This window comes from Aphelocoma coerulescens, chromosome 1, assembly GCF_041296385.1.
Source record: "Aphelocoma coerulescens isolate FSJ_1873_10779 chromosome 1, UR_Acoe_1.0, whole genome shotgun sequence".
Taxonomy (NCBI): domain Eukaryota; kingdom Metazoa; phylum Chordata; class Aves; order Passeriformes; family Corvidae; genus Aphelocoma; species Aphelocoma coerulescens.
The window spans coordinates 352086-379917 of NC_091013.1; the positions used below are offsets into that span (position 1 = coordinate 352086).

At 62.7% G+C, this 27832-nt stretch overlaps 3 protein-coding genes and 2 non-coding genes across 6 annotated transcripts; 4 read left to right on the forward strand and 1 right to left on the reverse strand.

The window, feature by feature from the left end:
* Positions 1-350: 350 nt before the first annotated feature.
* On the reverse strand, positions 351-6477 carry CNGA4 (cyclic nucleotide gated channel subunit alpha 4). The gene is made up of 7 exons (XM_069017230.1): positions 6330-6477; positions 4930-5857; positions 3955-4068; positions 3764-3870; positions 1612-2604; positions 1087-1544; positions 351-491 (listed from the first exon to the last, which is right to left on the reverse strand). Exons 1-7 carry the CDS (start codon positions 6475-6477, stop codon positions 351-353), a joined length of 2889 nt encoding a protein of 962 aa, XP_068873331.1.
* FHIP1B (FHF complex subunit HOOK interacting protein 1B) lies at positions 5336-14032 on the forward strand. 2 transcript variants are annotated; one of them, XM_069030133.1, is made up of 14 exons: positions 5336-5402; positions 5760-5801; positions 7301-7566; positions 7644-7892; positions 8309-8695; positions 9369-9527; positions 9608-9694; positions 9807-9974; positions 10193-10272; positions 10486-10658; positions 11316-12269; positions 12339-12517; positions 12824-12986; positions 13433-14032. In XM_069030133.1, exons 3-14 carry the CDS (start codon positions 7429-7431, stop codon positions 13702-13704), a joined length of 3009 nt encoding a protein of 1002 aa, XP_068886234.1. In that variant the 5' UTR covers positions 5336-5402; positions 5760-5801; positions 7301-7428; the 3' UTR covers positions 13705-14032. The 2 variants fall into 2 exon arrangements, with proteins under 2 accessions (XP_068886234.1, XP_068887044.1); XM_069030943.1 differs by having other exon boundaries at positions 9417-9527.
* A 1508-nt stretch (positions 14033-15540) lies between these two features.
* Positions 15541-17842, forward strand: RPS11 (ribosomal protein S11). The gene is made up of 5 exons (XM_069027983.1): positions 15541-15626; positions 16335-16466; positions 16678-16753; positions 17176-17305; positions 17672-17842. The coding sequence occupies exons 1-5, from the start codon at positions 15612-15614 to the stop codon at positions 17793-17795; spliced, it is 477 nt and encodes a 158-aa protein (XP_068884084.1). The 5' UTR covers positions 15541-15611; the 3' UTR covers positions 17796-17842.
* LOC138120199 (small nucleolar RNA SNORD35) lies at positions 16842-16926 on the forward strand. Its single transcript, XR_011155779.1, has one exon. It is a non-coding gene; the product is annotated as a small nucleolar RNA SNORD35 (small nucleolar RNA).
* Positions 17464-17553, forward strand: LOC138120191 (small nucleolar RNA SNORD35). The gene has a single exon (XR_011155778.1). It is a non-coding gene; the product is annotated as a small nucleolar RNA SNORD35 (small nucleolar RNA).
* Positions 17843-27832: the final 9990 nt, after the last annotated feature.

A 27832-nucleotide genomic window follows, 5' to 3' on the forward strand; every position in this document is an offset into this window, starting at 1 on the left:
CGGCAGGAGGCACCGGGAAGGACCAGGCACCGGGAGGCTCCGGGAGGGACGAGGCTCCGATCCGCTCGGAGCCGCCGGTGGATAAGCGGGGGCGGCGCCCGGCGCGGGGCGGGCCGGGGGCGGGGGGCGGTGGCGGCGGCGGGGGGAGCCCGGGGGGTGCTGGGGGCGCGGGGGAGGCGGGACCGGGGGGAGCCCGGGGCGGGGGGGACGGGCAGGGCCATGGAGAGTACCGAGAGCGGGGCTCGGGGAGTACCGGGCTGCAGCCGGAGTCCCGGGCAGGTCGGGGGGCGTGGGGAGGCTCCAGGCCGGGAGCGCTCTAGCGGCAGCGGCTGCCGTCACCGCGGTGTCTGTCACCGCGTCCCTGCGGCTGACCCCGGGACGCCCCGGCGGGGCTGGGGGTCCCGAGCTGCTCCCGACTCCGCAACTCCATGACCCTGATCCGTCCCCATCCCGGCTCCTTCCCCGTCCCGGTCCCCGTCCCACAGCAGCAGCTGTCGGTGTCACCCGACAACAGTTGTCGCTGCTGTCCCCCTCCAGGTGACCCCTCAGCACCGTGGAACTAGTCCCGCGGCACCCCCCCCCCCTCGTGGGACCCTGAGCCTCGGAGAGATCCTGCACCCCTCTGGAACTCTGTGACCCAGAGGGACCCTGTGGCCTGGGGAGAGCCTGTGCCCTCCTGGGACCGTATGTGCCACTGGGACCTCGTGCCCCAATCTGTGTCTGTGTCCTGGGGGGGCCCTGTGCCCTGAGGGGACCCTGTACCATGGGGGTATCACGTGCCTTGAGGGGAGCCTGTGCCCCCCTGGGACCATATGTGCCACTAGGACCTCGTGCCCCGATGTGACCCTGTGCCCCGAGGGGACCCTGCACCATGGGGGTATCGTGTGCCTTGGGGGGACCTTGCATGTTGCTGGGACCCTGTGCTCTGTGGGGACCCTGTGCCCTGGAGGGACCCTGCACCCCAGTGGGACCCCATCCTCCTGCAGGACCTGGTCCCTGGGCAGGACCCTGTGCCCTGGGGGCACCCTGCACCTTGAAGGGATCCTGTTTCCTGAGGGGACCCTGTGCCTTGGTTGAACCCTGTACCCTGAGGGGGCCCTGTCCCCCAGTAGGACCCTGTGTCCTGGCAGGCCACTGCGGTGAGGCCGTTCCTGCTGCCCCATCTGTCCCTGCTGCTCTGTCCCGTCGCTGCTGCCGCAGGTGCAGCCACCCCTCGAGGCACTGGACGCGCAGGGCCACACGCAGGGCACTGGCCTCCAGCTGTGCCAGCAGTCGGGCTGCCCATGTCTGGAGCCCCTCCAGGGCCACCTCCAGCCCCTGCAGCCGCCGCTCGGCCTCGGCCTCGGCCGCCACTGCTGCCGCCTCTGCTCCAGTGTTGAGCTGGCCCATGCACAGCAGCAGCTCCCGGCCCTTGGCCTCCATGGCAGCACGGGCATTGGGGAACTCGGCCAGCACCTCTTTCAGGTCCTCCTTGCCCAGGCAGAACAGGTCTGAGTACCCAATGCTCAGGATGTCGGCCGTGCGCCGGTTCCCTGCCGTGTTGCCTGTGGGGCAGGGGGCCGTGAGCCCAAGGGGACCATGGGCGGCATCAGGGCGCAGTGTGGAGCTCACCCTTGATGTTGATGAGGCTGATCTCCCCAAAGTAGAGCCCCTCGCCCAGCACGGCCAGCTGCGTGACACCGTCCTCGGCCACCACAGCCAGGCGGCCCTCGCGGATGAAGTACATCTCGCGGCCCACATCGCCACGCCGGCACACGAACTCGCCAGGGCTGAAGACCTGCGGGCGCAGGCGCAGCACCAGCTGCCGCAGCACGCCGTGCTCCCAGCCGCGGAACAGGCTCACGCGCCGCAGGGCCGCCAGGTGCACGCTGGCTGCCACCTCGGCCTGCAGGCCCTGCGGCAGGTGCTGCAGCACCTCCTGCTCCGCCGGCAGCTTGCGCTGCGCCCGCAGGTGCTGGTGCCAGCGCACCACACGCCGCACCAGCCGCCCGCCTGCGTCCTGCGCCCGCAGGTATCGCCGCATCGGCCCCACGTCTGGGTAGAAGGCGGCGTCGGCTGCGCTGAGGTTGACGATGACGGTGCTGATGTTGCCGGTGATGGTGGCGAAGCCCAGCACGGCCAGGAGGAAGCTGGCGGTGACGAAGAGGAACTCCTCCTCGCGCTGCGGGGCTGGCGTGTCGCCCACCATGGCCAGGACCAGTGTGGAGAAGTAGAAGCTGTGCAGGTAGCGGCGCAGCAGTCGGGTGAAGCTGGGGCAGACCCAGGGGTCAACGCCCAGCCCCAGGTGTGCCGACAGTGCGAAGTAGAGGCAGCCATGCCAGTGGATGCCCAGCAGCAGGTACAGCATCAGCTTGGCCACACGGAACACATTGGGCCATCCTGTGCGTGTCTCGCACCGGTCGAAGGCCTCGAAGAGCCGTGGCACCCGTAGGCAGCGGTTGGCACGTGCTGCTGGCACCCCTGGGACCCTGGGGACCCCTGGGAGCAGACAGAGCAGCTCGGTGGGCAGCACAGCCATCACATCCCAGGGGAAGGTCCAGGAGCCCAGATAGCACCGCCGTGTCCGGCTGACATCCTGCACCAGGATCCCATCCTCTAGGAAACCTGAGTGGGCAGCCAGGGGAGCCATGGCACTACAGGGGGTTCAGGGTTTGAGGGGCAGGGGTTGCTCAGGACCTCCCTGTGATGGGAGGAGGCTCACAGTGGGGACGAGGCACTGGTATCTGTGTGTGCCCAGCATGGGGCACAGGGGGGACGCAGGGGTCAGGAGCCCTGGATGGGCACCCTGGGGGATGTCACTGGTGGTTCCCTGGGCTGCCATGGGGCTAAGGGGGTCAGCGGTGGGCGCCAAGACTCAAAACCACCCACCCAGATGTCCTCTGTGTGGGACTGGGGGAAGGCTATATCGGGTGGGAGTGCATGTGTGTGTGTGTCTCTGTGTGTGTATGCTTGTATGTACACGCCTGCATGTGTGTGTATGTGTGTGTGTGCACACCTGTGTGTCTCTGTATGTGTATGTACACACCTGTGTGTGTATGTACACACCTGCATGTCTGTGTGTGTGTGTATGTACACACCTCTGTGTGTGTGCACACCTGTGTGAGTGTGCACACCTGTGTGAGTGTGCACACCTGTGTGTGTCTGTATGTGCACACCTGTGTGTCTGTGTGTATGTACACACCTGCATGTCTGTGTGTGTGTGTATGTGTACGTACACACCTCTGTGTGTGCGTGTGCACACCTGTGTGTGTGTATGTAAACACCTGCATGTCTCTGTGTGTGTGTATGTACACACCTCTGTGTGTGCACACCTGTGTGTGTGTATGCACACACCTCTGTGTGTCTGTATATGTACACACCTGTGTACCTGTGTGTGTCTGTATGTGTATGTGCACACCTGCATCTCTGTGTGTGTGTATGTAAATCTATGTCTGTGTCTGTGTGCACACCTGCATGTCTCTCTGTTTGTGTGTATGTACACACCTCTGTGTGTGTGTATGTGTGCACACCTGTGTGTCTGTATGTGTATGTACACACCTGTGTGTCTGTGTGTACATCTATGTGTGTGTATGTGCACATCTGTGTGTGTGTATGTACACACCTGTATGTGTGTGTGTGTAGGTACACACCTGTGTGTCTGTGTGTGTGTACACACCCATGTCTTTGTGTGTCTGTGTGCACACACCTGTACATCTCTGTGTTTGTGTCTGTACACACCTGTGGGTGTGTGCACACACCTGTGGGTGTTTGTGCCTGTACACACCTGTGTGGAGGTGCACAGCCATGTCCAGCAGGTACAGTGCATCGCTGAGCCCATCCAGGGCCTGCCACAGCCCCATGTGTGCCTCCTGCACCTCGGGGAAGCAGCACCTGGGGTACAAGTGGCATCATGAGGCATCGCTGGGACGGGGCCAGGACACCCCACACCCCCACCCCAACCGTACTGCCTGGCACCTGAGGATGAGGATGACCCAGTTGTAAAGGATGGGCAGAACCATGAGGCTGATCCATCTGTAGTGCCAGTCCCCAGCGGGGTCCAGGGTCCAGTTCCAGGGGGTGGCAGTGCGGCTGGGGGGCACAGAGGGACCTGGGGTCACTCTATCCCCATTTGGGATCCCTCTGCCCCACACTCACCCCCGGCTGCCAGTGGCTCTAAGGCTCAGCCAGACCCCCAGCTCCTGGGGGACTGAGGGGTCCCTGCTGTGCCCCTACCCCCAACCCCACGGGAGGCAGCCACGCCCTGCTCACCCCGCGGCATGTCCAGTGCCGGTGCCAGCCCCAGCTGCGGCCGTGGATCCAGACGTGCTGCAGGGCCGGAGCCAGGCCCAGCGGCAGGACAGGAGGGAGCGGAGGGTCTGCATCCTTCACAGCAGGGATCCCGTGCGTCCCGATAGCGGGGGTCCTGTGCACCTGAGCGCCTGGCAGGTGCTGCCGCCTGCCCCGGTGCCAAGTGTGGTGCCAAGGGGACCCAGCCACGGGGCTCCTGCAGCATGGGCGTGTCCTAGCAACGTGGGGTCCCCAGGGTACCCACCGGCCCCCTGGGATACCCGGGCTGAAGCAGCCGCTGTGCCAGGTCCCCCGGGCATGCTGGGGCACGGAGCCACGGGCAGGAGTGTGCTGGGGGCCAGGCTCGTCTCCAGGAACTGCAGCCGGTGCCAGGCAGTGCCCTGTGCAGAGGTGTGGCAGCTCCCAGTACCTGGTGCACGGGCCAGAGCCGTGCCCGGTACGGGGTTACCTGGCAGAGGGGCGCCTAGTACAAGGTTATCAGTGCCAGGGAGGGCCCGTTTCTGGGGTGCCTGGTAGAGGGGTTCTGGGGGGGTCCCGGTACAGGGGTGCCCGATTCCGGGGTGCCCAGTTCCGGGACGTGCAGTGTGCAGGGGCTATCCGGTGCAGGGGGTCCTAGTACAGGGTTACCCGGTGCCCAGTTACGGGGGGTCCCAGAAGAGGGATGCCCGGGCCAGCGGGGTGCCCGGTTGCGGGTGGTGCCCGTACTGGGGTTCTCGGTGCCGGGAGTCGCAGTACCTGGGTACCCGGTTGTCGGTGACCGGCTCAGAGGGGTTGCCGGATTCTGGGGATGCCTCATTCCGGGGAGTGCTCCAGTACCAGGTTACCCGGCCCCGGGGTGCCCCAGTACCGCCTTTCCCGGTTCCCGGCTCCCGGTTCCCACGCGCCCCCGGCCCCGCCCGGTCCCGCCCCGCTCCCGGAGTAGCCAATGAGCGCTCGGGCTCTCCCGGGCGGCCCCGGCCACCGAAGCCTGTGGGCGTGTCCCCGGCCCCGGTGGGCGTGTCCCCGGCCCCGGTGGGCGTGTCCCCGGCCCCGGTGGGCGTGTCCAACGCGCGCGGTGCGTCGGGCGCGGCGGGAAGATGGCGTCGGGAGCGCGGGGCCTGTGGCGGGGGCGGGCGGTGAGCGGCGGCACTGGGGCGGACCGGGAGGGGCCGGGGGGCACCGGAACACCGGGAACGGGGACACCGGGAATGGGGACACCGGGAGCGGCGGGCGTGAGGAGCGGGGCTGGCCTCGGGGCAGGTCCAGCCGCCCTTCCGCCGCGGTCCCGGGGTGCCCGGGCCGCCGCCCGCCCTTGGCCGCGCGGGGCCGGAGGGACCGGGCCGGCCCGGGCGGTGTCGGGGATGAGGGGACCGCGACGGGGACGGGTCTGAGCGGGCCGCGGTGCCGTGGGGCGAGGGGCCCAGTCCCGCTGGGGCCCGGGGGGTTCCGGGGGGTCCCGGCCCCGCGTCCGACGCCTCCTCTGCCCTCCCCAGGTGCGGCGCTGACGGGACGGGACCGCCGCGGCCTTGACCCAGGTAGGCGGCCCGGCCCCGGGGCATCGAGGGGTCCCGGTTATGCGTGACCCCGGAGCCTGAGGAGGTCCCGGTCCCGGTGTCTCCGTGGCTCCGGGACTGAGGATGCCCGAATGAGCAGCACCTACCGCGGGCTGGGGGACCGCGGCCCCGGCTCGGGGGCAGCTCCGGGCTGTGACAGCCCCTTGCCTCACCCGGACCACCGGCGCCTCCCGGCGACCCCCACACCGTGCTCCGTTTCCTGGTGCATCGGAGGGGCCGGGGCTCATCACCCACAACTTCCTGGCACTGGGTGCCATCCTCTGCGCATGGTGGCCGTGCCCCCGATGTCCCTGTCCTTGCCCTGGTGGCACCTGGCTGTCATCCTGTGCCCTCGGTGTCCCTGCCTGCAGCGTCCCTTTCCCTGGTCTGGTGGCACCTGGTCACCCCCCAGTGCTCTGGCTACTTTGTGCCTGGGCCAAGGCTGCTCCCCCACCACAGCCCCTCCGGGTGGCACTGGGGTGCCCCTGGTGTGGTGCCATGGCCCCGTACTGTGCCCCAGTGGCTGGGTCCTTCGGCACGTAGCGGGCACGGCCAGGTTGGGTTGTGGGGGCACTGATGCTGGTGACAGCTGGTGTCCCTGTCCCAGCAGCATGGCTCTGGCCGCGTATCGGATGGGTCCCTGCACTAGGGACGTCATGGTGTGCCACATCGGTGTGCCACATCGTGGCCTTTGCCTTAGTGTTCCTGTGGGGCCGCAGTGCCAGGTCCCAGGGCTGGCACTGCCCTGGCATTCAGCGGGTCTAACTTTAGCAGCCACACGAGCGCTGGCTGTGGGTGGGACAGGCTGTGCTGGGTATAAATAGACAGGCCCTGCCCGTGCCGTGTCCCGCTGCCCCAACTTCAGCCACTTCCCATTCCTGCTCCTGTGGTTTGGGGTGTCTTTAATGGAACTTTCACTTCCCCAAGCCCCATGCAAGGGCTGTGGCACTGGCTCTCAAAGCCATTTGCCCTTAGGGAGCTCAGGGGCCCCTGTGGTGTCCCAGGCACACCGGTGCTGCCAGCTCTGCGGCCTCGTAGTGCTCAGTCCCGTGCTGGTGCCTGCAGTGGCAGTGGTGGTGCTAGGGCACGGGGCCCTATAAATATCCCGGCAGTGCTGTTGTGCTGCACCGGTTGTGGGTGCTGCTGAGCATGGGGGTGGGCAGCTGTCCCAGCTGTCCCGGTGTCCCTGCGGGCTGCTGGGTACTCCCCACACCCATGCTGGGCCAGCTCCTGGACTAAAGTCCAGTACTGGGTGTGAGCAGGACTGGGATCCAGAGTCCTCCAGCCACCACCGCTCCACCATGCTCGCCCGGCCCAGTTCCCAGTGCTCTGGCTCTCCTGCCTGCCTTTCCTCTTTCTTGCCTTCCTTTCTTCCTGACTTTCTTCCCTCCTGGCTTCTGTCCTACTTTCCCTTCTCCCTCCATCCCTGCTGCCAGGCGTGAGGTTGGGCTGGGGATCTCTGATGGCCCCTCTCCCTGCAGCCCAGCCGCTGGCAGCAGCATGGAGAAAGGACCCTGGCGTCCCGCCCGCTCCCCTGTGCCCCCACGGTGGTGCCAGGCCGCATCCAGACCGGTTGGGGTGCCCCGGTGCTGTCCGTGACCCTGTGCTGATGGAGAGGATGAGCTGGCTTAGCAAGCTGACCCCACGGGCAGGTGGGCAGCGAGCCCCCCGCAGCGCCAGCCTGCAGCCCCCCGTCACTGCTGACCCCGAGACCTGTCTCATGGTCTTCAAAAACCACTGGGCACAGGTGAGTGGGGTGGGGGGCAGTCGGGATCCCCCCAACCCTCCAGCCCCCAGCCCCCGCTGCCAAGTCCCCTCCCACAGGTGCTGCGGATCCTGGAGCGGCGTGGGAGCAAACCGGCCCCCGACGACCTCAGTGCTGTCCGCAACAACACCTACCAGATGCTGAACCTGCTGGCTGAGGACCGGCCCTGGGGGGATGGGGACGGGGACAAGTCACAGGGGGACGGGGATGTGGCCTGTGGGCCCATCCTGGAGTTCGTGGCTGCTGAGAACCTGCTGGAGCGGCTCCTGTGCTGGCATCTGCAGGGCGACTTCACCGAGGAGAGGAAGGTCTGAGTGGGGGGAGCAGAGGGGACTACAGGGGTGGGGGGTATGTGGGGAGGTTTGGACAGGCTGGATCCAAGGGGTGAAGGTGGTGGGTTGAGGGTCAGCCAGGCCAAGGGTAGGGTGCTGCCCCAGGGCATGTACAGCTTGGATTGGATTGGGGTTGAAACTAGATGGGCTTAAGGTCACTTCCAACCCGAGCCACCCTGAAAACTCTGTGATGCTGGAGGAAATTCCTCATGAAAAGAGCTGTCCAGCCCTGTCACACATGGCCCAGGGCAGTGCTGGAATCTCCAGGCCTGAGGGGATTCACAGCCATGTGGATGTGGCATCTGGGAACATGGTTCAGTGGGCTGGGCTGTGCTGGAGGAACAGCTGGACCTGGTGGTCTCTGTACCTTTTCCCCCTGTCCTTGTTGGCAGGTGGAGCAGCTGAAGCTGTATGAGATGCTGATCAGCCAGGCCCGGCAGCCCCTGCTGCGGCACAAGCCGGTGCTGACACCGCTGCTGCGCCTGCTCAGCGTCTGCGCTGAGCCCGCCTCGGCCCCACTCGAGAACAGCCTGGTGCTGCTGCTCAACCAGCTCTGCGTCTCTGTGGCCCGTGAGCCAGCCATCCTGGAGCTCTTCTTCCACAGCCACACAGACCAGGGCCCCGCCAACCTCATCATCTTCTCCCTCCTCATCCCCTTCATCCACCACGAGGGTGCGCGGGGCCAGCAGGCACGTGACGCGCTGCTGCTCATCATGGCCATGTCGGCCAGCAACCGCGCCGTGGCCCAGTCCATCACCGACAACTCCTACTTCTGCCCGGTACGGATCCCCCGTGTGGCATCCCTGTCCTTGGGGCAGTGTTCGCCTCCCTGGCGTGACGCCACTCTCCCTGGTATGGTGTCCCCCTCCCCAGGGCAACGTCCCTGCTGTGGGACAGTGCTTGGACCCTGCACTGCTGGCGCAGGATTGGGTTGGGCCCTTGGGGCAAGAGCCATGGACAGGCCTGGAGGGAGAAGGCCTGCCCTGGCTTGGGGATGGTGGGGGGGCAGGGCTGGAGATTATGGGGGACTCGGGAGTGATGGAAGCTTGCAAGTGATGGAGAGCTTTGGGATAGAGGGCTTGGAGATGATGGGGGATCTGGGGGTGATAGAAAGTCTGCAAGTGATGGGGGGCTTGGAGGTGACAGAGTAGCCTAGAGATGATGGGAATGCTTGGGGATGAGGGGCCTGGGGACAGGGTGCTTGGAGATGATGGGGGGGACTTGTTGGTGATGGGACGCTTGGAGATGATGGCGGGCCCAGCTCTGGGGATGAGGGGGCCACTCCCTGGGGTCAGTGGTGGATGCAGCGCCCAGCCCAGCTGCCCTGCCTGGACCACTGGAGTGGGGCAGGTTCCTGTGGGGGGCAGGTTCCCAGGGTTTGGGGAAGGCCGGTTGGGTCCAGTAGCCAGAGGTCCGAGGGGCTGCGGGGCAGCCGAGTACATGTGTTCCCAGGTGCTGGCCACGGGCCTGAGCGCCCTGTACTCCTCCCTGCCCCGCAAGATCGAGGTGCGAGGAGATGACTGGCACTTCCTGCGGCGTGAAGACTGGATCGGCGTCTCCTCCCTCGTCCTCTTCATGAACTCGCTTGAGTTCTGCAATGCTGTCATCCAGGTGGGGCTGAGGGGCTGTGAGGAGCTGTGTGGGGCTCCCAGCCCCATAGGGGGCTGCCTGACTCCCCTGCGGCCCTGCAGGTCGCCCACCCACTGGTGCAGAAGCAGTTGGTGGATTACGTCCACAACGGGTTCCTTGTGCCTGTCATGGGGCCGGCGCTGCACAAGGTGAGGGACCCCTGGCAGCAGGTGTGGGATGGGGGTCTCATGCCCGTGCGGGCGGGCAGGGCCCCATGCTGCCCATCCCTGTGACGCCTGGCTCCACATGCCTGTCCTGCAGACTTCGGTGGAGGAGATGATTGCGAGCACGGCATACCTGGACCTGTTCCTGCGCAGTGTCAGTGAGACGGCGCTGCTGAAAACCTTCCTGCGCTTCGTGCTGCTGCACCGGCACGACAACACAACCATCCTGGACACGCTGGTGGGCCGCATCAACAGCAACTCCCGAGTGAGCCCCGTGGCCCCCCATGGCCCCCAACATCTCCATCCCATCCCAAGCATCCCTATCCCCAACATCCCCACCCTCATCTTTATCTTGTCCCCAATATCCCCATCCTCATCCTTGTCCCGTCTCACTCCCATCCCCTTCCCCTGTCCTGCCATGGGGTGGGTGGCACTGCTGCCTGCCCACTCTGCTGCCCCTCTGACACCCCGCACTGTCCCCAGCTGTGCATGGTGTCCCTGAGCCTCTTCCGGACCCTGCTCAGCCTCAACTGCGAGGATGTGATGCTGCAGCTGGTGCTCAGGTAACAGGGGCTGGGGGGGGTGCTGAGGGGGGCCAGGGGTCACCTGCTGCTGACCCACCCACTCTGGGGGCTCCTCTGGGATGGGCCTGGGGAGTGCCCACACGGATGTGAGGCAGCCATGTCGCTCGCCCCCCTGTGAAGGGGCTGGGGTCCTGTGCAGGGTCCCCGTCCCTGTGTCTCTCCTGCAGCTGCCCTGTGCCGCCCTGCCCCCAGGTACCTGCTGCCCTGCAGCCATGTGATGCTGAGCCAGAAGCGGGCGGTGCGGGACCTGGACATCTATGGGAAGACAGCGGCTAAGTTCCTGTCGCTAATCCCGCGCTGCTGCCGGCCCGAGAGCCCCCCACCGCCCCACGACCGGGACGAGGAGCCCCCCTCCCGGGCCAGGGGTATGCAACTGTGGCCCCTCAGAGCCCCTCCACACCCCGGCTTGGTGCTGAGCCCCTCCCCATGGCCCCTCGCACGCCGTCCCTGCTGGGTCCCGGCACTGAGCCCTCTCCCAGCATCCATCTCTGCAGCCCCTCAGACTCTCTTCCTACCCTGGCTTGGCACTGAGCTGTCCCATGCTGTCCCTGCAGCCCTTTAGGCCCTGTCCGCCTCCTGACTTGATGTGGAGCCTCCTCCTGGGGTCTCCACGGCTGCTTGTAACCCATCCCTGCTCCTACTTGTTGATGAGTCACAGCTGTGCCATCCCTATGGCCCCCCCCTCCCCCCCCACATCCTAGCCCCATCCTGTCCCATTGCTGAGCTCTACTTTGTTGTCCCCTTGGGCCCTGAGCTCTGGTGCCTGTCAGCGCTGAGCCTCTGGTGCCATTCCTGTGGCACTTTGAACCCCATCCTCACCCTATCCTGGCACAGTCCCCCATGCCGTGCTATCCCCACATTCTTGAGCCCTGTCCTGGCACTGAGCTCCCCTGTGCCGTCCCTGTAGCCGCTGGGACACCATCATTCCTGTCCTAGCCCGGTGCTGAGCCTCATCCCCCCATCCCCCGGCACCCTGAGCTCCCCCCGGCACCAGCCGGGTGCTGACCCCTGCTACTCCGCAGGCCACGGCAGTCCCGGTGCAGACGCCCCCCCGGCACCGAAGCCATCCACACCGTCCCGCCTCTCCTTCTTCATGCGCCAGGCCAGCGCAGCCCCCGCTGAGGCTGCAGCCCCCCGCTCCCCCGGGCCCTCCACGGGCAGCCCCTCCCGGCCTGGCCCCCGGGATGAGGTGGCAGAGCTGGACAGGAACTACCTGGAATACCTGCGGGACGCGCGGCACAGCATCGACCGCTGTGCCTGGGCCTGCCGCGTCTGGTCGGCTCCCTACGACGGCGAGGACCCCCGTGCCCCCAGCCCCACTCCCGACCCTGACAGCCCCCCAGGACGGCTCCCAGGACCCCCCACCCCACGGACTAAGAAGCGGGGGCTGCCCGAGGAGGGGGCGCGGGAGGTGCCGGGGGGGCCCCTCGGGGGTGATGAGCCCAGCACTGGGGGGTCTGGCCCCGAGCCCCGGGACAGGGGGACACTGGTGAATGGGGCACATGGAGCGGCTGAGCCAGGGCGGCCAGAGGGGGATGTGGTGGTGAAGAAGGTCCGTCGGAGCCCCCAGGGTGAGGGCGAGGGCGGCGGAGGGGCCCCGAATGGGGCCCCCCGGGCACAGCCCCCTGGCTGGGAACCTCTGCCCTCGGTGGACTCGCTGTTGGAGGAGCTGCTGGCCCGTGTGCCTGCCGAGCCTCCCGGCGCCGGTGTCTCCATCGAGACCTTCACGGAGGAGCTGCGTGAGATTGAGGCTGAGATGCAGAACGGGGGTGTGGGGGGGGCCCCAGCCAGCCCTGCAGAACCCCCTGAGCCACCTCTGTCCCATGAGGAGGAGGAGGCCTTCGCCAGCTTCACCGCGCTGCCCGAGGGGGACACAGGCACCGGGCGGGCACCGCCACGGCCCCCAGACCCCCTGGCGCAGGTGGTGGCCAGCCCTCCACGGGCGGTGGGGCCACCCCCCAGCCAGCCCTTCACAGGTGGGCATGGGGGGACAGGGAGGGTCCCAGCTCCCTGCAGGGCCCTGCCTGACGCCCCTGTGTCCCCAGGCCCCTTCGTGTCGGTGCTGTTCGGGAAGCTGGAGAACATGCCCCACAACTCACTGTATGTCAACTTCCTGCTGACGGGGCTGGTGGCCCAGCTGGCCTGCTACCCCCAGCCCCTGCTCCGCTCCTTCCTGCTCAACACCAACATGGTCTTCCAGCCCAGTGTCAAGTCCCTGCTCCAGGTATGGTCCCTGGGGAACCCCTGCCCTCATGGAGTCATGGGAAGGTGTTGGAACAGCCCCCCGAGATCACTGAGTTCCCCTTGTGCTGCCCAGCCTACCCCTGCCCCGTGTTCCTAAGTGCCACATGGCTGTAACCCCTCTGGAGACGGGGATCCCCCTACTCCCTGAATCCCCTGTTACTGTGGAGAGCCCCCCCCATTCCTGTAGGGGTACCTTGTGCTCAAGAGAACAACCCCATCGGATGGGGACCCCCCTTCCTGTGGGGACCCCTGTTCCCGAGGGGTCCCCCATCCTGTGGTCCTGCAGGTGCTGGGCTCGGTGAAGAACAAGATCGAGAGCTTTGCTGCCAGTCAGGAGGATTTCCCAGCACTGCTCTTCAAGGCCAAGAAGTACCTGATTGCCCGGGGGCGGCTGGACTGGGCTGAGGGGCCCGGGGCTGTCCCTGCCCTGCGGCGCCCTGACACCCTGGGTGAGGGCATGGCCTTGGATGGGGGGCTGGGGGTTGTGCAGGCAGCTCACAGTAGCATGTGGGGCTGGGGGCTATGTGAAGGGCTGGGGGCTATGTGAAGGGCTGGGGGCTGCCCCTTGTGTTGTCTCAGGGACTGGGGGTTGCATTGGGAGTCTGGTGTCTGGGTGCGGTGTGGGGTCTGCGCAGGGCCTGGGAAGGGGGCCTGAGGGTTGCGCGTTGTGTGATAGGGAGGGCTGGAGTCCGTGCAAGGGGCTGGGGATTGTGGGGGGGAGCTGAGAGCTGCACAGAGGTGTAGATGCCATCGCCTGTGTGCCCGCAGCCAGGAGCTGTCCCTTGGGTATGGCGGAGGTTCTGGGGGGTGCTGGGGGCTGCACTGGGGGCCGTATGCCCCCCTGTACCCCCCCACGCCCAGCGTCCCTGATCCTTTGCCCTCCGCGTGCCCCCAGCCCGCAGCCGGAAGCCATCCCTGGGGGAGCTGCTGCTGCGGCACGCCAACAGCCCGACCCGCGCGCGACACGCGGCGCAGCTGGCGCTGCAGGGGCTGCGGGACGGGGGGCTGCACCCCCTGGCCCCCTCGGCGCGGCACGGCGAAGCCCTGCGCGTGCGCAACGCCGTGTACTGCGCCGTCATCTTCAGCGAGTTCCTCAAGGAGCTGGCAGCCATCGCCCAGGCCCACGCCGTCACTTCCCCCTTCCTCACCGAGCCCCCCGAGGAGTGACCCCCGGGCCCCCTTTTTAACCCTGGACTCGGACCTTTTTAATTTATTGGGGCAGAGCTGGGCCGAGGCTGGGCTGCACTTTGGACACGAGTGGCCGCCCCTCGCCCCGTGCCCCGGGGGAGCAGGGCAGGACCCTGGGGGCCCCCGGGGCTCACAGGGCGGGGGTCGCGGGGCGGGCTGGTTCTGCCCCCCTCGGCCCCCTGGGGGTTCCTGGTGCCCACCCAGCCGCTCTCTATGCAACCCCCGGGGTGTGGGGCTGGGGGGGCTGTGCATGGGGAGGGGATGTGTGTCTGTGCTGTGTAAAACCCTTCGGAATAAAGGGTCTGATTGAGGGCATCGCCTCCCCCCATCTGTGCAACTCTCGGGGTATAGGGGGGGGGCTGGCCAGGATATCAGGGCACAGGGCATGGCCGAGTGACCACATCATGCTGCTGGCCTGAGCCAGCCCATGTCTGCTCCCTCCTCAGCCCTGGGGGGCTGTGTGTCCCTATGGGCAGCACCGGGCTGTGGGGTGAAGCTGTGACTGTCAGGGCTTGTGACAGCAAGTGGCTTGTGGAGCATTGGTTCCGCAGGTGTGGGGTGCTCTGGCCCCCTGGTGCCGCTGTAGCACTGACCTGGGACACGCCCAGGACCCTGTTCATGGCCGTCACCCAGAGGTTTCCCAGTGTTGCTGGGGTGGGAAATGGGAATTGGCATGAGGTTGGAGATGCAGATAATTAGGATGGAATGGGGTTGAAGGGGATGGGCCCCAGTGGTGGTATCTCCTGGGCTATTGTGGGTTTTGGGGGGCATGGAGCCTTATGGGCCTGGCAGGTGCCCCCAAGGCCATGGCTGCATTCTCCATCCCAAACACCCCCCATGCTCTATGACCTGTGGGAACAGCGACTGGAGAATACCTGGATTTCCCATTCCAATAGTTAATGTGTTTATTCCAGTCACTTGGTGTCTTCAGTGCAGCTTTTCTCCAGCTGCACGGTGCAGATACACCGGGGAGGAGAGTGGGGTGAGCTTTATTCCAGCCTTTTCCCTAGCAGTGTGGAACGTTAGCCAGCCAGCAAAGGGACATGGAGCCACCCCCAGGCTAGAATCTGGGGGGCCCTGCCTGCATTAGCTCCAGTTCCAGCCCTTGCAACCCTGCAGTTGAGCCTTTTTCCTAATTGCCCATCGATTTATGACCAACTCCCACTCATCTGTTCGAGGTTTTGCCCCAGATGAGGTCATCTCTGTAACAGCCAGAGGCAAGACTAAGGAAGTGATGCTTTCTCCCGTGCTGGGCACTGCTGAGGCCACACCTCGAGTGCTGTGTCCTGTTCTGGGTCCCTCAGTTCAGGAAGGACATTGAGGGGCTGGAGCGTGTCCAGGGCAGGGAAGGGAGCTGGGAAGGGGCTGGAGCCCCAGGAGCGGCTGAGGGAGCTGGGAAAGGGGCTCAGGCTGGAGCAAAGGAGGCTCAGGGGGGACCTTGTGGCTCTGCACAAGTCCCTGACAGGAGGGGGCAGCCGGGGGGGTCGGGCTCTGCTGCCAGGGAACAGGGACAGGAGGAGAGGGAACGGCCTCAGGCTGGGCCAGGGGAGGCTCAGGGTGGACAGCAGCAGGAATTTCCCCATGGAAAGGGAGCTCAGGCCTTGGCAAGAGCTGCCCAGGGAGGTTTGGAGTGCCCATCCCTGGAGGTGTCCCAGGAAGGGCTGGAGGTGGCACTCAGTGCTCTGGGCTGGGGACAAGGTGGGCATCGGGCACAGGTCGGACTCGGTGGTCTCGAGGGCTGGTCCGACCCGCACGGCCCCGCCGCTCCCGAGCCGCCCCGCAGCGTCACGCCAGCCGCGTTGCGTCACTTCCTGCCCCTGCTCCCGCCCCCGGGTTAACCCGCGCCCCGCGCGCTCCCCGGCCTCTTTCCGGCCGCGCGCGCAAAGATGGCGGACACGCAGGTGGGTGCTGCGCGGGGCCCGGGGACACCGCCGGGACACCGCCGGACACCGCCGGACAGACCCCCAAGAGGGGGATGCTGGCCCAGCGGTGTTAGGGGGCGCGGGGGAGGCGTGCGGGAGGGGCGGTGGGTGCCTAAAGGGTGTGGAGGGGGATTGCGAGGGGAAGTCTCTGGGATCTGGGTGTGGGAGGGGGAGAGGGACCCGTTCTCCGGGGTTGGTGGAGCGAATGGGGGGCCGGAATCTCGGTGTCGGCGAGGGATGGGTCGTCTCGATTCGCCGGGATTTTGGGGAGGGGGCGCCGGAGGCGGCTCTCGGCGCGCCAGGGTTTTGGGGGCAGTGGAAATCTCAGTGGGGTTTTATTGGCTGAGCGGAGGCTCCCATGCCTCGGGGTTGGTAGGACGAAGGCGGGGGCGGAATGTCGGTGCCCCACAGGTTTGGGCTGGGGGAGCAGAGCCGTGCCCGGAGCTTGGGACGGGGTCTCGGTGCACCGAGGGTCTGGGGGAGGGCAGAGGGTCCGGCGGGGGGGGGAATCTCGGTGCTCCGGGGTCGTGTGCGGTCCTGGGGCCCGGGGTTGTGGAGGGAAGGTGGGGGAGGGTCTCGGTGCCCCGGGGCAGGGCTGGGCTCGCTCTCGGTGCTGAGGGTCCTTTGCTGGGATCTCCCCCCGGTGCTGCGCCCCGTGCTGACCCCCCCAGCCTGTTCCACCCCCAGACGGAACGTGCCTACCAGAAGCAGCCGACGATCTTCCAGAATAAGAAGCGTGTGCTGCTGGGCGAGGGCGGCAAGGAGAAGCTCCCCCGCTACTACCGCAATGTGGGGCTGGGCTTCAAGACCCCCAAGGAGGTGAGGGGGGGCCTGGGCATGCAACTGGGGCCATGGTTGTCCTGATGTGGATGTGGCATTTCAGGACAGGGTCAGTGGTGGCCTTGGCAGTGCTTCCTGGACTCGAGGTCTCTGGTGAGCCGTTCCATGATTCCTGTGTATACAAGTGTTCTCTGGGTTCTGGTGGTGTGTGAGCTTTATCTCCCCACTTAGCATCCACCTGTCCTTGCAGGCCATTGAGGGCACCTACATCGACAAAAAGTGTCCCTTCACTGGGAATGTCTCCATCCGAGGCCGCATACTCTCAGGTGAGCTGGAACATCCCCAAGGGAATTCCATGGGAAATCTGGGGCAGGCAACCAACCCCCTTGAGGTAGCCTGCCTTGGTCCTGGAGCCGCAAATGATGCCAATCTCACGATGGTCTGCTGAGCCCACCACGGGCCTGATGACACTGCCACATGGCTTTACTGATGCAGGTGACAGGGCCAGGGGCTGTCCAGGTGTGCTGGAGGGCAGCTGCAGGGGGAAGATGGGACCGTTAGGAAGTGTGTTAGAAGGGCTTGAAAAAGAGCCATAATTGGGTTTATGACAGAAAGGGGGAGGTTGTGGCCTGGCACCGAAGGGGCAGTAAATGAGGAGAAATTCCTGGAATTGGTGCATGTTGCTACCCGGCGCCACACTGATCCCTGCCAGTCCCCTGTGTCTCAGTGGTCCTGTCCCCCCGTCCAGGTGTGGTGACCAAGATGAAGATGCAGCGCACCATCGTCATCCGCCGCGATTACCTGCACTACATCCGCAAGTACAACCGCTTTGAGAAGCGCCACAAGAACATGTCCGTGCACCTGTCCCCCTGCTTCAGGTGCGTGCGTGTCCCTGGCTGCGCCAGGGCTGCCCGGGGTGTCCCCGCACCTGTTCCTGCTGCTTGTGTGTAGTGCTGAACTCACACAGGCTGGTGAGGGCCCGTCTGGGCGGGACGTGGGTGGGTTCATAGCCCCTGCTCATCTGGAACCTGCTCACAGGTTATGATGTCCAAACTCACGATGGTCTGCAGAGTCCCTCAGCTGAGGGGCTGCTGACAATGCCACTGGCATGTGCTGAACCGTGGGTCAGGTTCCAGGCACCATCTGTGGGAGCCTTAAGTTCCCTCCAGGAGGAGCAGCCAGACTCAGCATTGTGAGGAACAGGTGAAGCCTGAGGAGGTCCCTGACCCCGGGTGTCGTTGCAGGGATGTGCAGATTGGGGACATCGTGACAGTGGGCGAGTGCCGCCCCCTCAGCAAGACCGTGCGCTTCAACGTGCTCAAGGTGACCAAGGCTGCAGGCACCAAGAAACAGTTCCAGAAGTTCTGACACCTGTGGGGAGAGGCATGGGAGGAATAAATGTTGGGAAAGTGGAATTACCTGTGTGTGAGCTGAAGTGAGTTGTGTGCAGTGCAGACTGGGGACGGCTGGTGATGTGCGGGCTCAGCTGTGTGGTGCTGGGAGCACAGGTCACGGCACAGGGCAGAAGGGGACACTCTCTGGCTGCTCTGTCACTGGCTGTGTCCCAGTTCAGTGCTGGTTTGTTCTGGGCTGTGTCTCCCCTCGCAGCGCCAATGCAGCGGGTGCTAGGTGTGGGTTTGGTAACAATTCAGAACGTGAAGTCACCTGGTGCTGGCAGGGGCAGGTGTGGCCCTGAGGGTTGTTCTCAGGAATGAGTGGTTCAGCAGTGGTGGCAGCATCTGAGGCCAGCCCTGGTGGTGTCACCTTCACATCCAAGTGTCCAAGGGCAGGTTGGATGGGACTTACAGCAGCCTGGTCTGATGGAAGGTGTCCCTGCCCATGCAGGGGGGTGGAACTGGATGAGCTGTAAAGGTCCCTCTCGACCCAAACCGTTCCGTGATTTCCTGACCTCTGGCTGCCTCCACCTGCTCCAGGTGAGCCCCACACCTTTGGCTGTGGGCTGGAGCTGGAGCTCCAGGGTTGAGCTGTAGCCATGCTTCATGCTCAGACTCCTGGAAGAAACCTCACCGTTAAAAGGATTCACACAATTGCCAGTAAATTTAGGTTTCTGGGGCTCAGTGGGATCCATACCTTCCTGGTGCTGCCAGAACCACGGGACTGTCACATGTTTGCACTGGAAATGGGTGCAGCGGAGGACATGGCACCTGGTGTCCAGGGACAACAAGCAGGAGAGTGTTCAGTGGGTTGGGAGGGTCTTACTGCTGTCCAGTGCCAGCAGGTGCCATGAGTGCACTGGGATTCATCCCCCAGTTACCTGAGGAGTGTGGAACATCCTGAATTGGAAGGGATGCACAGGGACACTCGGATCCTTGTGCCCAACCAGAGTCACCACGGTCTTGAGAAGCATTTCTGAGCTTCAGCCTGAGGTGATGTCATTGCCTTGGGCATGAAGCTCCTCCCGTCAGGGGCCTTAACGGGGAGCACGTGGTGCAGGAGAAAAGGGACAGGACATGGGACAGGGCATCCATCAGCTGTTCCCTTGGAACCCCGGTGTGTGCCTGTGTGAGACCCCCAGCTCCTGAGCGGGGGGAGCTGAATCCCCCAGCACTGCACCCTGTGAACCATCCCAGCATTGAAACCCCCCAGACTGAGGTGGTGCCACCAGCCCTGGCCGTGTCCCGCAGCAGAGGACTGCAAGAAGGACAAGCTCTGCAACCAGCTCCTTCCCGAGCCCGAACGGTCCGGGATAGGGATGGAGCTGTGGGCAGCAGGAGTGTCTTGCACCTGGGTGACCTGAGTGCTGGGATGGCATTGCAGTGGGTCCCAGGAGGGTTGTTGGGTCCTGCTGCAGGATGTGCCCTCCAGTGTTCCAGCTGCACCATCTGTCAGCAGTGGTGCATTTGGGAGCATGGGCCTTCTGAAAACCACATTAGTAATTTCTGTGGCAGGGCTGTGCCCTGGCCTGTGGCAGCTCCTGTGCCCTCAGCTGATGCTGCCTTTGGCTGGCCTGGGCTGACCCTTCCTGTTGCCAAATGCCACTGGTTTGTCTCTGGGCCGTGGCGTTGGGGATGCTGGGAGTGAGCCCCGACTCCAGCAGTGGGGACACCTTTACCTGACTGTCAGACCTGGGTGAGTGGTGCTCAGGCTGCTCTGTGCAGTCTCATGTTCCTGAGACTCATCCTCATCCTCCCTGTCCTGCCTCTCCTCCCATTCCCAGGACAGCTGTCTCAGGCTGCCCGTGGTGCTGGGTGTCTCTGGGGTACCTCCTGTGGCAGGTCCAGCGTGTGATTGTGACTTCCCAAAGCTTCAATGCCCATTCCCAGGTGGAGCCGGGGCCCAGTCCTGGGGAGCCCTGCAGCACTGAGGGTTGTGGTGTTTTCCCCCATGGTTCCCATATGGAAGCCCCCAGGGCCAGCACCAATCCACAGGCTGCTTGGAGCCTACACCCCCCACACCTTAATGCCCAATTATTTGCTCCTTGGGAGATTATCCCAAACCTTCATCCCAGAGTGATTAGTCCTCCTTCACTCCCTTAAGCAGATTTATTTGGCTAATGTGCCTCTCCTGTGAATTATCCCAAAAAGCCTGTTTTTAACACCAAACTGTGATTTTACCAGGGTGTCTGAGCTGGGGGTGGCCTATGTTCCCCCCGCCCCGAACCCTGCTGGGAGCTGTGGCTCCCGGTGATGTCCCTGCTGCACCTGGCAGAACCAGCACGGGGACAGCTCATGTTAAAAGCTTTCCCTCTTAATCCCTTCCTAAACCCTCCTAAGCCCTCATGACATGCTCAGAGCTGCTGGATTTATGTTTTTTGGGGAAGCAGAATCCAGCAGTGGTGAGGGGAGTGATCTGTGTCCCCTTGGGGACCCCCATTTCACAGTTCCTGGGTTCTACCTTCTGCCAAAAGATCACAGAAGCTTCAGTGTCAGAGCTGAGGGACCAACCCCCTTCCAGTGGCAGGAGTGGGGCACTTCGTCCTTTTCCTTCTTTGCTCCAGGGCAGGAACCGTTGTTTGGGGCTGTGGGGGCAGGAGGATCCTCTGGCACAGGATGAGCCAGCCTGGCACGATCTATGGCTCCAGAGAGCTTCTGCCTGGCACAGGAGAGCCGTTCTGGCATGATCCATGGCCCCAGGAGTTGGTGGCTGTTCCATGGCCCTGGCTGTGTTCCTCAGCTAACCCTGACTTGCCAGCATGGAACAAATGCTGCCCACCCCCCCATTCAGTGAACTGAGGGTTCCCTTCATCAGCCTCATCCCCCATCCAGCTCTCTCAAGGTTGGTAAATTTTGGAATGAATTCTCCTGTCGGGCAGCTCAGTTATTCTGATTGCACTTGCTCCAGCTGCCGAAGGGACTCCTGGAGGGACTCCTCGTACTCTCCCTGCTCATGCAATGAAGTGGGAATTCACCACCCTTGGACTGACCATGGCACCTTTATTTTCAATCCAAAGTTCCCAAATGCAGAGACATTTGTGGACCTAAGGGGCTCATGATTCCAAGGTGGAGCTCCCCAATTCCAATTTCTCAGGGGTTGGAAGGGACCTTAAAACCCATCCCATTCCAAACCCTGCGATGGGCAGGGACACCTTCCACCGTCCCAGGCTGCTCCAAGCCCCAATGTCCAGCCTGGCCTTGGACACTGCCAGGGATCCAGGGGCAGCCCCAGCTGCTCTGGGCACCCTGTGCCAGGGCCTGCCCACCCAGCCAGGGAACAATTCCTGCCCAATCTCCCATCCAGCCCTGCCCTCTGGCACTGGGAAGCCATTCCCTGGCTCCTGGCCCTCCATGCCTTGTTCCCAGTCCCTCTGCAGCTCTCCTGGAGCCCCTTTAGGCCCTGCAAGGGGCTCTGAGCTCTCCCTGGAGCCTTCCCTTCTCCAGGTGAGCACCCCCAGCTCTCCCAGCCTGGCTCCAGAGCAGACAGGCTCCAGCCCTTGGAGCATCTCCTTGGCCTCCTCTGGACTTGCTCCAGCAGATCCATGTCCTTCCTGTGCTGGGGAAAAACCAAAAGGGCTGGGATTCACCCATCTGCTCTTTCCAGGCTACATTTGCCCCATGGGTCCCCTCTGGCTGGGACCCCTCCCTTGTCCCCTGAGGTCTCTGGGGTGACCCCTGCTCTGGAAGTGTTTGAGGAAGGGTCTGAGGATGATTTGGACCCCCTGAGGAGGTTGCTTGCCCAAGCTTTCAGTCTGCCTGGCATCTGCCCACTGAGATTCCATGGATTTCCCTCTCTTGGAAGCACCTGCAGCAATGTTTTCCTCTCAGCCCCAGTTTGGCTGTGGAGGCTCCCCTCTGCTCTCCTTTGGCCATCCAAGTTGGAGCCTGCCTTGGCCATCCCCTTCCAGCTCCACGTCCTGGTGTGTCTCTGTCCTGCTGGTGAGGATTCTTTCTTCCAGGACTGAGAACTCAACTCTCCATGGGTGGCTTCCCTGCAGCAGCTCCGGGAAAAATTAGGTGTTAGGAAACATTAGATATTAGGAAAAAATAGATGTTAGAAAAGAATTATTTACTGAGAGGGTGGTCAGGCCTTGGCAGGGGCTGCCCAGGGAGGTCTGGAGTGCCCATCCCTGGAAGCGTCCCAGGAAGGGCTGGAGGTGGCACTCAGTGCTCTGGGCTGGGGACAAGGTGGGGATGGGGCACAGGTTGGACTGGATGATCTGGGAGGTCTTTTCCAATCTTAATGATTCTGTGATTCCTGGTGGCCAAACCCAGGCTGTGTTTCCAGTTCTGAGCTCCTGAGCTGCTGCTCTCTTGAGCCACTGAGCACCCCCAGCCCCATTCCTGCCAGTGCCCCCCTGTCCCTCCTGGCTGGGTGGCTGCTGCTGTGGGTTCTCACTGAAATCTCCACGTTGGAGCACTAGCCTGTGCATATTTCATTATTTCTTGAGGAATTTAATTTGCAAACTCAATTTAATCCGTGGATCTGCAGCCGCGGGGACGTGCTGCGCTGCTGGCACAGCGCGGCAGCTCCCGCCTTGCTCTCCGGCTTTCTTGGTATCAGCATCCTCGTGGCCACCGCTCCATTGTTGAGTTCCTGGGATTCCTTCCCCCGTGCTCTCACTGAAGGCCACTGCTGCCACCTCATCCCAGTCCCCGGCCCCAGCACTGCGCTGCTGACGCACACGGCCCCGGTTCGCTCTCTTCCTGCACCTCTGGTGAGTGATGCTCTAGTCTGTGTTCAACAGCCACTTCAGGATACTCCGTCCCATGCTTTGGCTCCTAAACCCATGGTCATCCCTTCTGGCAGTGCTGGTGTCACCCCTCGCTTCAGAGTGAAGCTCCTCCTCATCCCCCTGTACTCCTGCAGCTCATCCAGAGTTGCCCTTCAGGACCCAAACAATTCAATATTCTGCAAAGGTGAAAGTCTAATAACTCCTGTGAATAAAATTTGGGCTTGAACAGGCTTGGAGCACCCTGCTCAGTGGAAGGTGTCCCTGCCCGTGGCAGGGGTTGGGACTGGATGAGCTTTGGGTCCCTCCCAACCCAAATCATTCTGTGACTCTGTGATCAGAGCACTCCAGGTCCCATAAAGGGAATTGCCAAATGCTTCCTGAGGCAGACAGGGGACAATATTCTTCATCTTTTGGGGACAAAATCCGTCATCTCCTAGGACAACATCAAGCATCCCTCAGGTATTGCTCAAGACAGCGTAGCAGGGTCAGGTCCTCAAGGGGTTTTTCCATCATCCCACAATATCCTGCTCCATCTGGCAAGGACTCAGCCCTTCAGGATGGGAAAGGGCCTGCTGAGGTCCCTGAGAGCTTCTTCCTCATTATCAGACCATGGGATGGAGCACGCTGGCTCCAGCTAAGGGTGTTTCCAGACCCGTTCTCCATTGGGCGGACCCCGGAGGGCAGCACCTGAACCTGTGTGTACACAGAGGTACAGGGTCCCATGGAGACCTGGTCCCAAGCCCAGCTCCAGGCACTTGATTCCCAGACTGTGACAGTGACGATGTGCTGGGCTCCTGCCTGGAGCTGCTTCCTGGCTGGAAATCCGAGTCCCCCAGCCTGGGCTGTCACTTTCCAGCCCTGTCCCACACCACGTCATGGCCCTGTGGGCCATCAGAGTCTCCCTCACTCCCTTTTTACTCCGTAACTTTCCCAGAATTTGACCAGGCTGTCTTGCTCCATCGCCAGCCCTGTGGGGATGTTTCAGCTCCAGGAGTGGAAGGACCAATGCTGCCCCAGTGCCCCTGTGGGATCAGACACAGAGCGATGGATATTCTGGCACAACCTGTGAGAGAAGTGAGCCTTTGGTTCCTGAATGGGGCAGGGATGACCCTGGGACCCTCAGGGACAGGCAGGGGGACAGAAGAGGAGGAGGAGCAGGGGTCACACTGGGGACCGGAGGCATCGGATATAAACCTGTGAAGAGGAGCTGCTGCCAAACATCCAGGCAAATTCTGCCTGTTGTGAAGAGATCCACGGCTTTGGAAGAGGCACACTACTGAAGGTGACAGCTCTGGTGTCACCAGCATGGGTGCCGTAGCCACCACGGCTTGGAGGATGCTGCCAGGGTTACTGTGCCCCTCCAAGGAGCAGGGCAGGTAAGGATTTGCCCTCATCCAAAATGAGGATGTGCTTGGAAAATTCCCTCATCAGAGAGAGGCACAAAACCAGCGGGGGAACCTGTGGGTGCCATTGGGCTTCTCAGGGTGTGCCCAGGAACCCAAGCACAGGTTTGATGTCCCTCTCCCACCTCTCCCTCGGTCAGCTCCAGTGTCCGACCGTTCCCTGTCTGAGGGTCTCTGTCCCTGTCTGAGCCACATTCCTGTGCCAGCCCCAGCCACCCGGGGGACTTCTCGTGATGGGGCAGAGCAGAGCTGACCCCATGTTCACCCCACTTCTCTGGTCCAGTGCTCTGGTCCAGCACTGGCAGCCTTATCCCACCTGCCCATCTGGAGAGTCCCTGTGCCAGGCAGGTGCTCCCACCTGCCCACTGCGACAGCCCGGAGCCGGGAGGGTTTCCATGGTGGAATTGCTGTTTTTCTGAGCTCTGGGAAGCTGCTGCTGTCCCTGTGCCAGGCAGACCAGGACAGCTGTCACTGCAGCACGAGTTGGGAGAGTAATTACATGTAATCGTGTGTAATTATGTGTAATTCTGTGGCATTCCATGTAATTCTCTGACATTTTTGGTGACAATATTTGCTGGGGGGGGGGGGGGGTCAGCCTGTGCTGAGTCGCCTTTCCCCAGCCAGGGGCTTTCCCATGGCAATTCCTCACCTTGCTGTGGCTGGACCTGTAGACCTTCCCGTCCCCCTCCCAGTGCTGTCACCACACGTTCACACCTTTCTGTGTGTGACACCTGGGGACATGGTCCGTGGGGGCCTTGGCAGTGCTGGGGGAGCAGCTGGACTCGATGGTCGCAGAGGGGAGGCAACTGGCCAAAGGTTGGACTTGATCTTGAAGGTCTTTTCCACCCTCAGTGACCCTGGGATTCCGGGGAGGCTCAGGTGGTGGGGCAGCAGCTCCTGTGGCTGGTGCAGCCATTGCTCAGGTGAATCTTTGCCCACCCCATGCATCCGTTTTGGGGGTCCTGTTGCCTGTGCTGTTCCCGTAGCCCTCACATTGCTGCCCTGAGGCTCAGGGCAGAGAGGGCAGTTAATTGAAATAATTAATTAGCTAGATAATTGATTGCCTGCTGCTTCTGCATAAGGCACTTAGTTATCTAGTTATTTAGCATTTTAGTTATTGACTTGTGTAATCATTTAATTATTTAGTTACTGAGTAAATTCATTATTTAATTGCTCAGTGACTTATTTATTTATTTATTTAGTTATTCTGCGAATTCATTATTTAATTACTTAGTTATGTGATTATACTCAGTAAATTCATTATTTTACCAGCAGCCACAGCCCATCTCTGTCACCCCCACCAATGCCATGTTCCGCTCCTGAAATGCTGTGAAGCGGGGGGATTTCAGGGGTGTTAAACTGGCAGCTGGAAACATCCCATCTGTACCCCCAGGCTTTCCCAGGTGCTGCCTGCTCAGGTGGGAAGGAGAGTGGGGGAGCAGTGCAGGCTTTGGGCAGCCCTGCACTGCTGGGGAAACTGAGGCAAGGTGTCCCAAGGGAGGTCTGGGCTGGATATTGGGAAAACTGATTGTCTCGGGGTGACTTCATGATAGTTTTTATCTCTTTCACTTTCCTTTGAGGAAAATTTCTTTTTCCCCAAACCTGGTGGGGGAGGGGTGGTGACCTGCCTTCTCTCAGAGGAGATATTTCTAAATTTGGCCAAACCGGCACACTGATGCATTCCCCATCCCTGGAAGGATTTAAAAGCTCTGTGGATGTGGCACTTAGGGACATGGGTTAGTGGTGCCCTTGGCGGTGCTGGGGGAATTGCGTGATTCGGTGGTCCCTGAGGACTCTTCCAACCTCAACAATTCCATGATTCCATGGTCTGCAGAGGTCCCCGGAGCACACCCAGCCTGGCCCTGATGCAAAAGAGGAGGATGACACCCCTTGGCTGTGCAGGTGACACTCCTCCCAGGGAAGATGCTTCAGGAGCAGAAACAGCAGCTCTTGAACATCCGTGGTGCCGCTTCTAGCATCCCTGCTCTCTGGACCTCGGGATGTGTGGTGTTCCCCACAGAGCTATTATGGGCTGTGACATCCTATTCTGCATCCCTGCGCTCCCCATGCTTTTCTTCCTGGGAGAAAACACTTCAAGGTTGAATCTGTCCCCAGGTTTTGCAGGTAAGGAGACAAACGCAAACCCATACCGTGTATCTGGAGAAGACCTGAGGGGAGAACCCAGTTTTTCCCCCTGAGGTGGCAGAGCTGTCTGTGGCCCCGGTACTGGAGGCAGGGCAGACCCTGAGCCTGTGTCTGGTGTGAGGCACCCCTAAATCTCTGAGAGAAGCAGAAGGAAAGCAAATAACCCAGCAAGGTTGGTGTGGAGTGGAGCCCTGCTGGTCTCTAAACTTTTGGGGAAGATTTACTGTTCTGCTTTGAGGGTGAAGTGGAGAAGGACAAAATCTGGCACAGAGGCCATGGGCTGAGCCCCAAAGGAGGCTTTTGGGGGTGCTGTTGCTGCTCTTTCTTGCTGGAATCCACCCCGACACCACTCCTGTGGGAACCCTCTTACTAGGGAGCTCTGCTCAGCCGGGTCCTCCCCTCTGTGGGGTCTCTGAGCTCCTCCCTGCAGCACTCACAGGGGCTGGAGATGGGTACAGGAGGGGACTGTGAGACTGGGTGTGTAATGGGGTCTGCTGGGGGTTCCCAACTTCCCAGTGCCAGCAGGACCCCGGGGTTCCATCGCAGCTGATGTGAACCAGGCCCCAGCAGGGGGGGATTTGATGGTGGAGGGCTCAGCTCTGGTGGGCCCTGCCCAGAGCCCGGTGTGGCCCTGGGGGGAGCTGCTGGGGACCCCTCTGAAGCACCATCACCCCATCTCCCACCCCTGCCGTGCACCAGCATCTTCCCCAGGCCCCTCAGCCCCGGCCCTGCTGCTCTGGGCATGCACTGGAATCCCTCTGGATCCCCTGCGGCCTGTGTGGACTCATTTTGGGGAGGTCTTCACTCACACCCCTCCTTGAAGAGCCACCAACACATCCACACCAAGAACCATCATCCCCAGTACTCCCAGTGCAGGAGAACCTTCTGCTTCCACTCAGAGCCGGTGTCACACTCCCTCACATACTGGGGCACCTGCCCAGGGAAGCTGTGCCCACTCAGGGAAGCTGCGCGTCTCTAGGCAGGCACTTGGCTCACCATGTGGGGGAAGAGAAACCTCAAAATGAGGGGTATCATCAGCACAGAGCATCAGCTTAGAGTCTGCTCAGCCTGGCTGAGCCCCTGCAGAGGGACACGTCCAGACCAGAGCAGACCAGAGCAGCTTTCTGTGCTCGGGCGCACCGAAGAAGGAGGAGGACAGTCCCTCTTTGCACGCTGCAGGCGCCGGGAGGAACAGGGCCTACTAGTAAATAGAAACGATTAAAATGTCCTTAGGAACAATAGTGCAGCAGCTGTGAGTGCCTGGGCTGTGGTGGGAGCTGTGGAGTGCAGCCTGGGAAAGCAGCAGGTGAGGAGCCTGGGGCAGGGAGCGTGGCCGTGCCGTCCTCGCTATCGCTCTGTCCGTGTCCCTCCTGTCACCCCGGCTCCAGGGCATAAGCAGCTCAGTGGCTCTTTGCACTGGGATGGGCAGAGTGAATCACAGAAGGGTTTGGGTCGGGAGGGGCATTACACTCATTGTGTTCCACCTTCCACTGGGACAGGTTGCACCCAGCCCCGTCCAGCCTGGCCTTGGACACTCTGGGTCCTTGTCCTTGTAGCTCTTCTGAGGCCAGATCCCACTCCAGCCATGATGCAAATGCCCCTTTCCCTGAGGGGACGGTGGGGGCTCAGTGAGGGGCTGCCTCAGGACACACCATGGACTCCCTTCAGGTCTTGGAGGACAGATGGGCTCCGTGTCCCACTGTGTCAGGCTGCAGGTTCCCCCCTCC

Excerpts from the sequence above, each read along its gene's own strand:
- CNGA4 (XM_069017230.1), bottom strand. The coding sequence starts at position 6,477 with ATGACGTCCCTAGTGCAGGGACCCATCCGATACGCGGCCAGAGCCATG. Across the intron at positions 3,871-3,954 it reads TGGGTCATCCTCATCCTCAG|GTGCTGCTTCCCCGAGGTGC; the intron begins GTGCCAGGCAGT and ends CTTGTACCCCAG. Across the intron at positions 2,605-3,763 it reads GGCTGTGCACCTCCACACAG|GTTTCCTAGAGGATGGGATC; the intron begins GTGTGTACAGGC and ends CTGCCCACTCAG.
- FHIP1B (XM_069030133.1), top strand. The coding sequence starts at position 7,429 with ATGGAGAGGATGAGCTGGCTTAGCAAGCTGACCCCACGGGCAGGTGGG. Across the intron at positions 12,270-12,338 it reads CCCCAGCCAGCCCTTCACAG|GCCCCTTCGTGTCGGTGCTG; the intron begins GTGGGCATGGGG and ends CTGTGTCCCCAG. Across the intron at positions 12,518-12,823 it reads GTGTCAAGTCCCTGCTCCAG|GTGCTGGGCTCGGTGAAGAA; the intron begins GTATGGTCCCTG and ends GTGGTCCTGCAG.
- RPS11 (XM_069027983.1), top strand. Across the intron at positions 16,467-16,677 it reads GCTTCAAGACCCCCAAGGAG|GCCATTGAGGGCACCTACAT; the intron begins GTGAGGGGGGGC and ends CTGTCCTTGCAG. Across the intron at positions 16,754-17,175 it reads CCGAGGCCGCATACTCTCAG|GTGTGGTGACCAAGATGAAG; the intron begins GTGAGCTGGAAC and ends CCCCCCGTCCAG.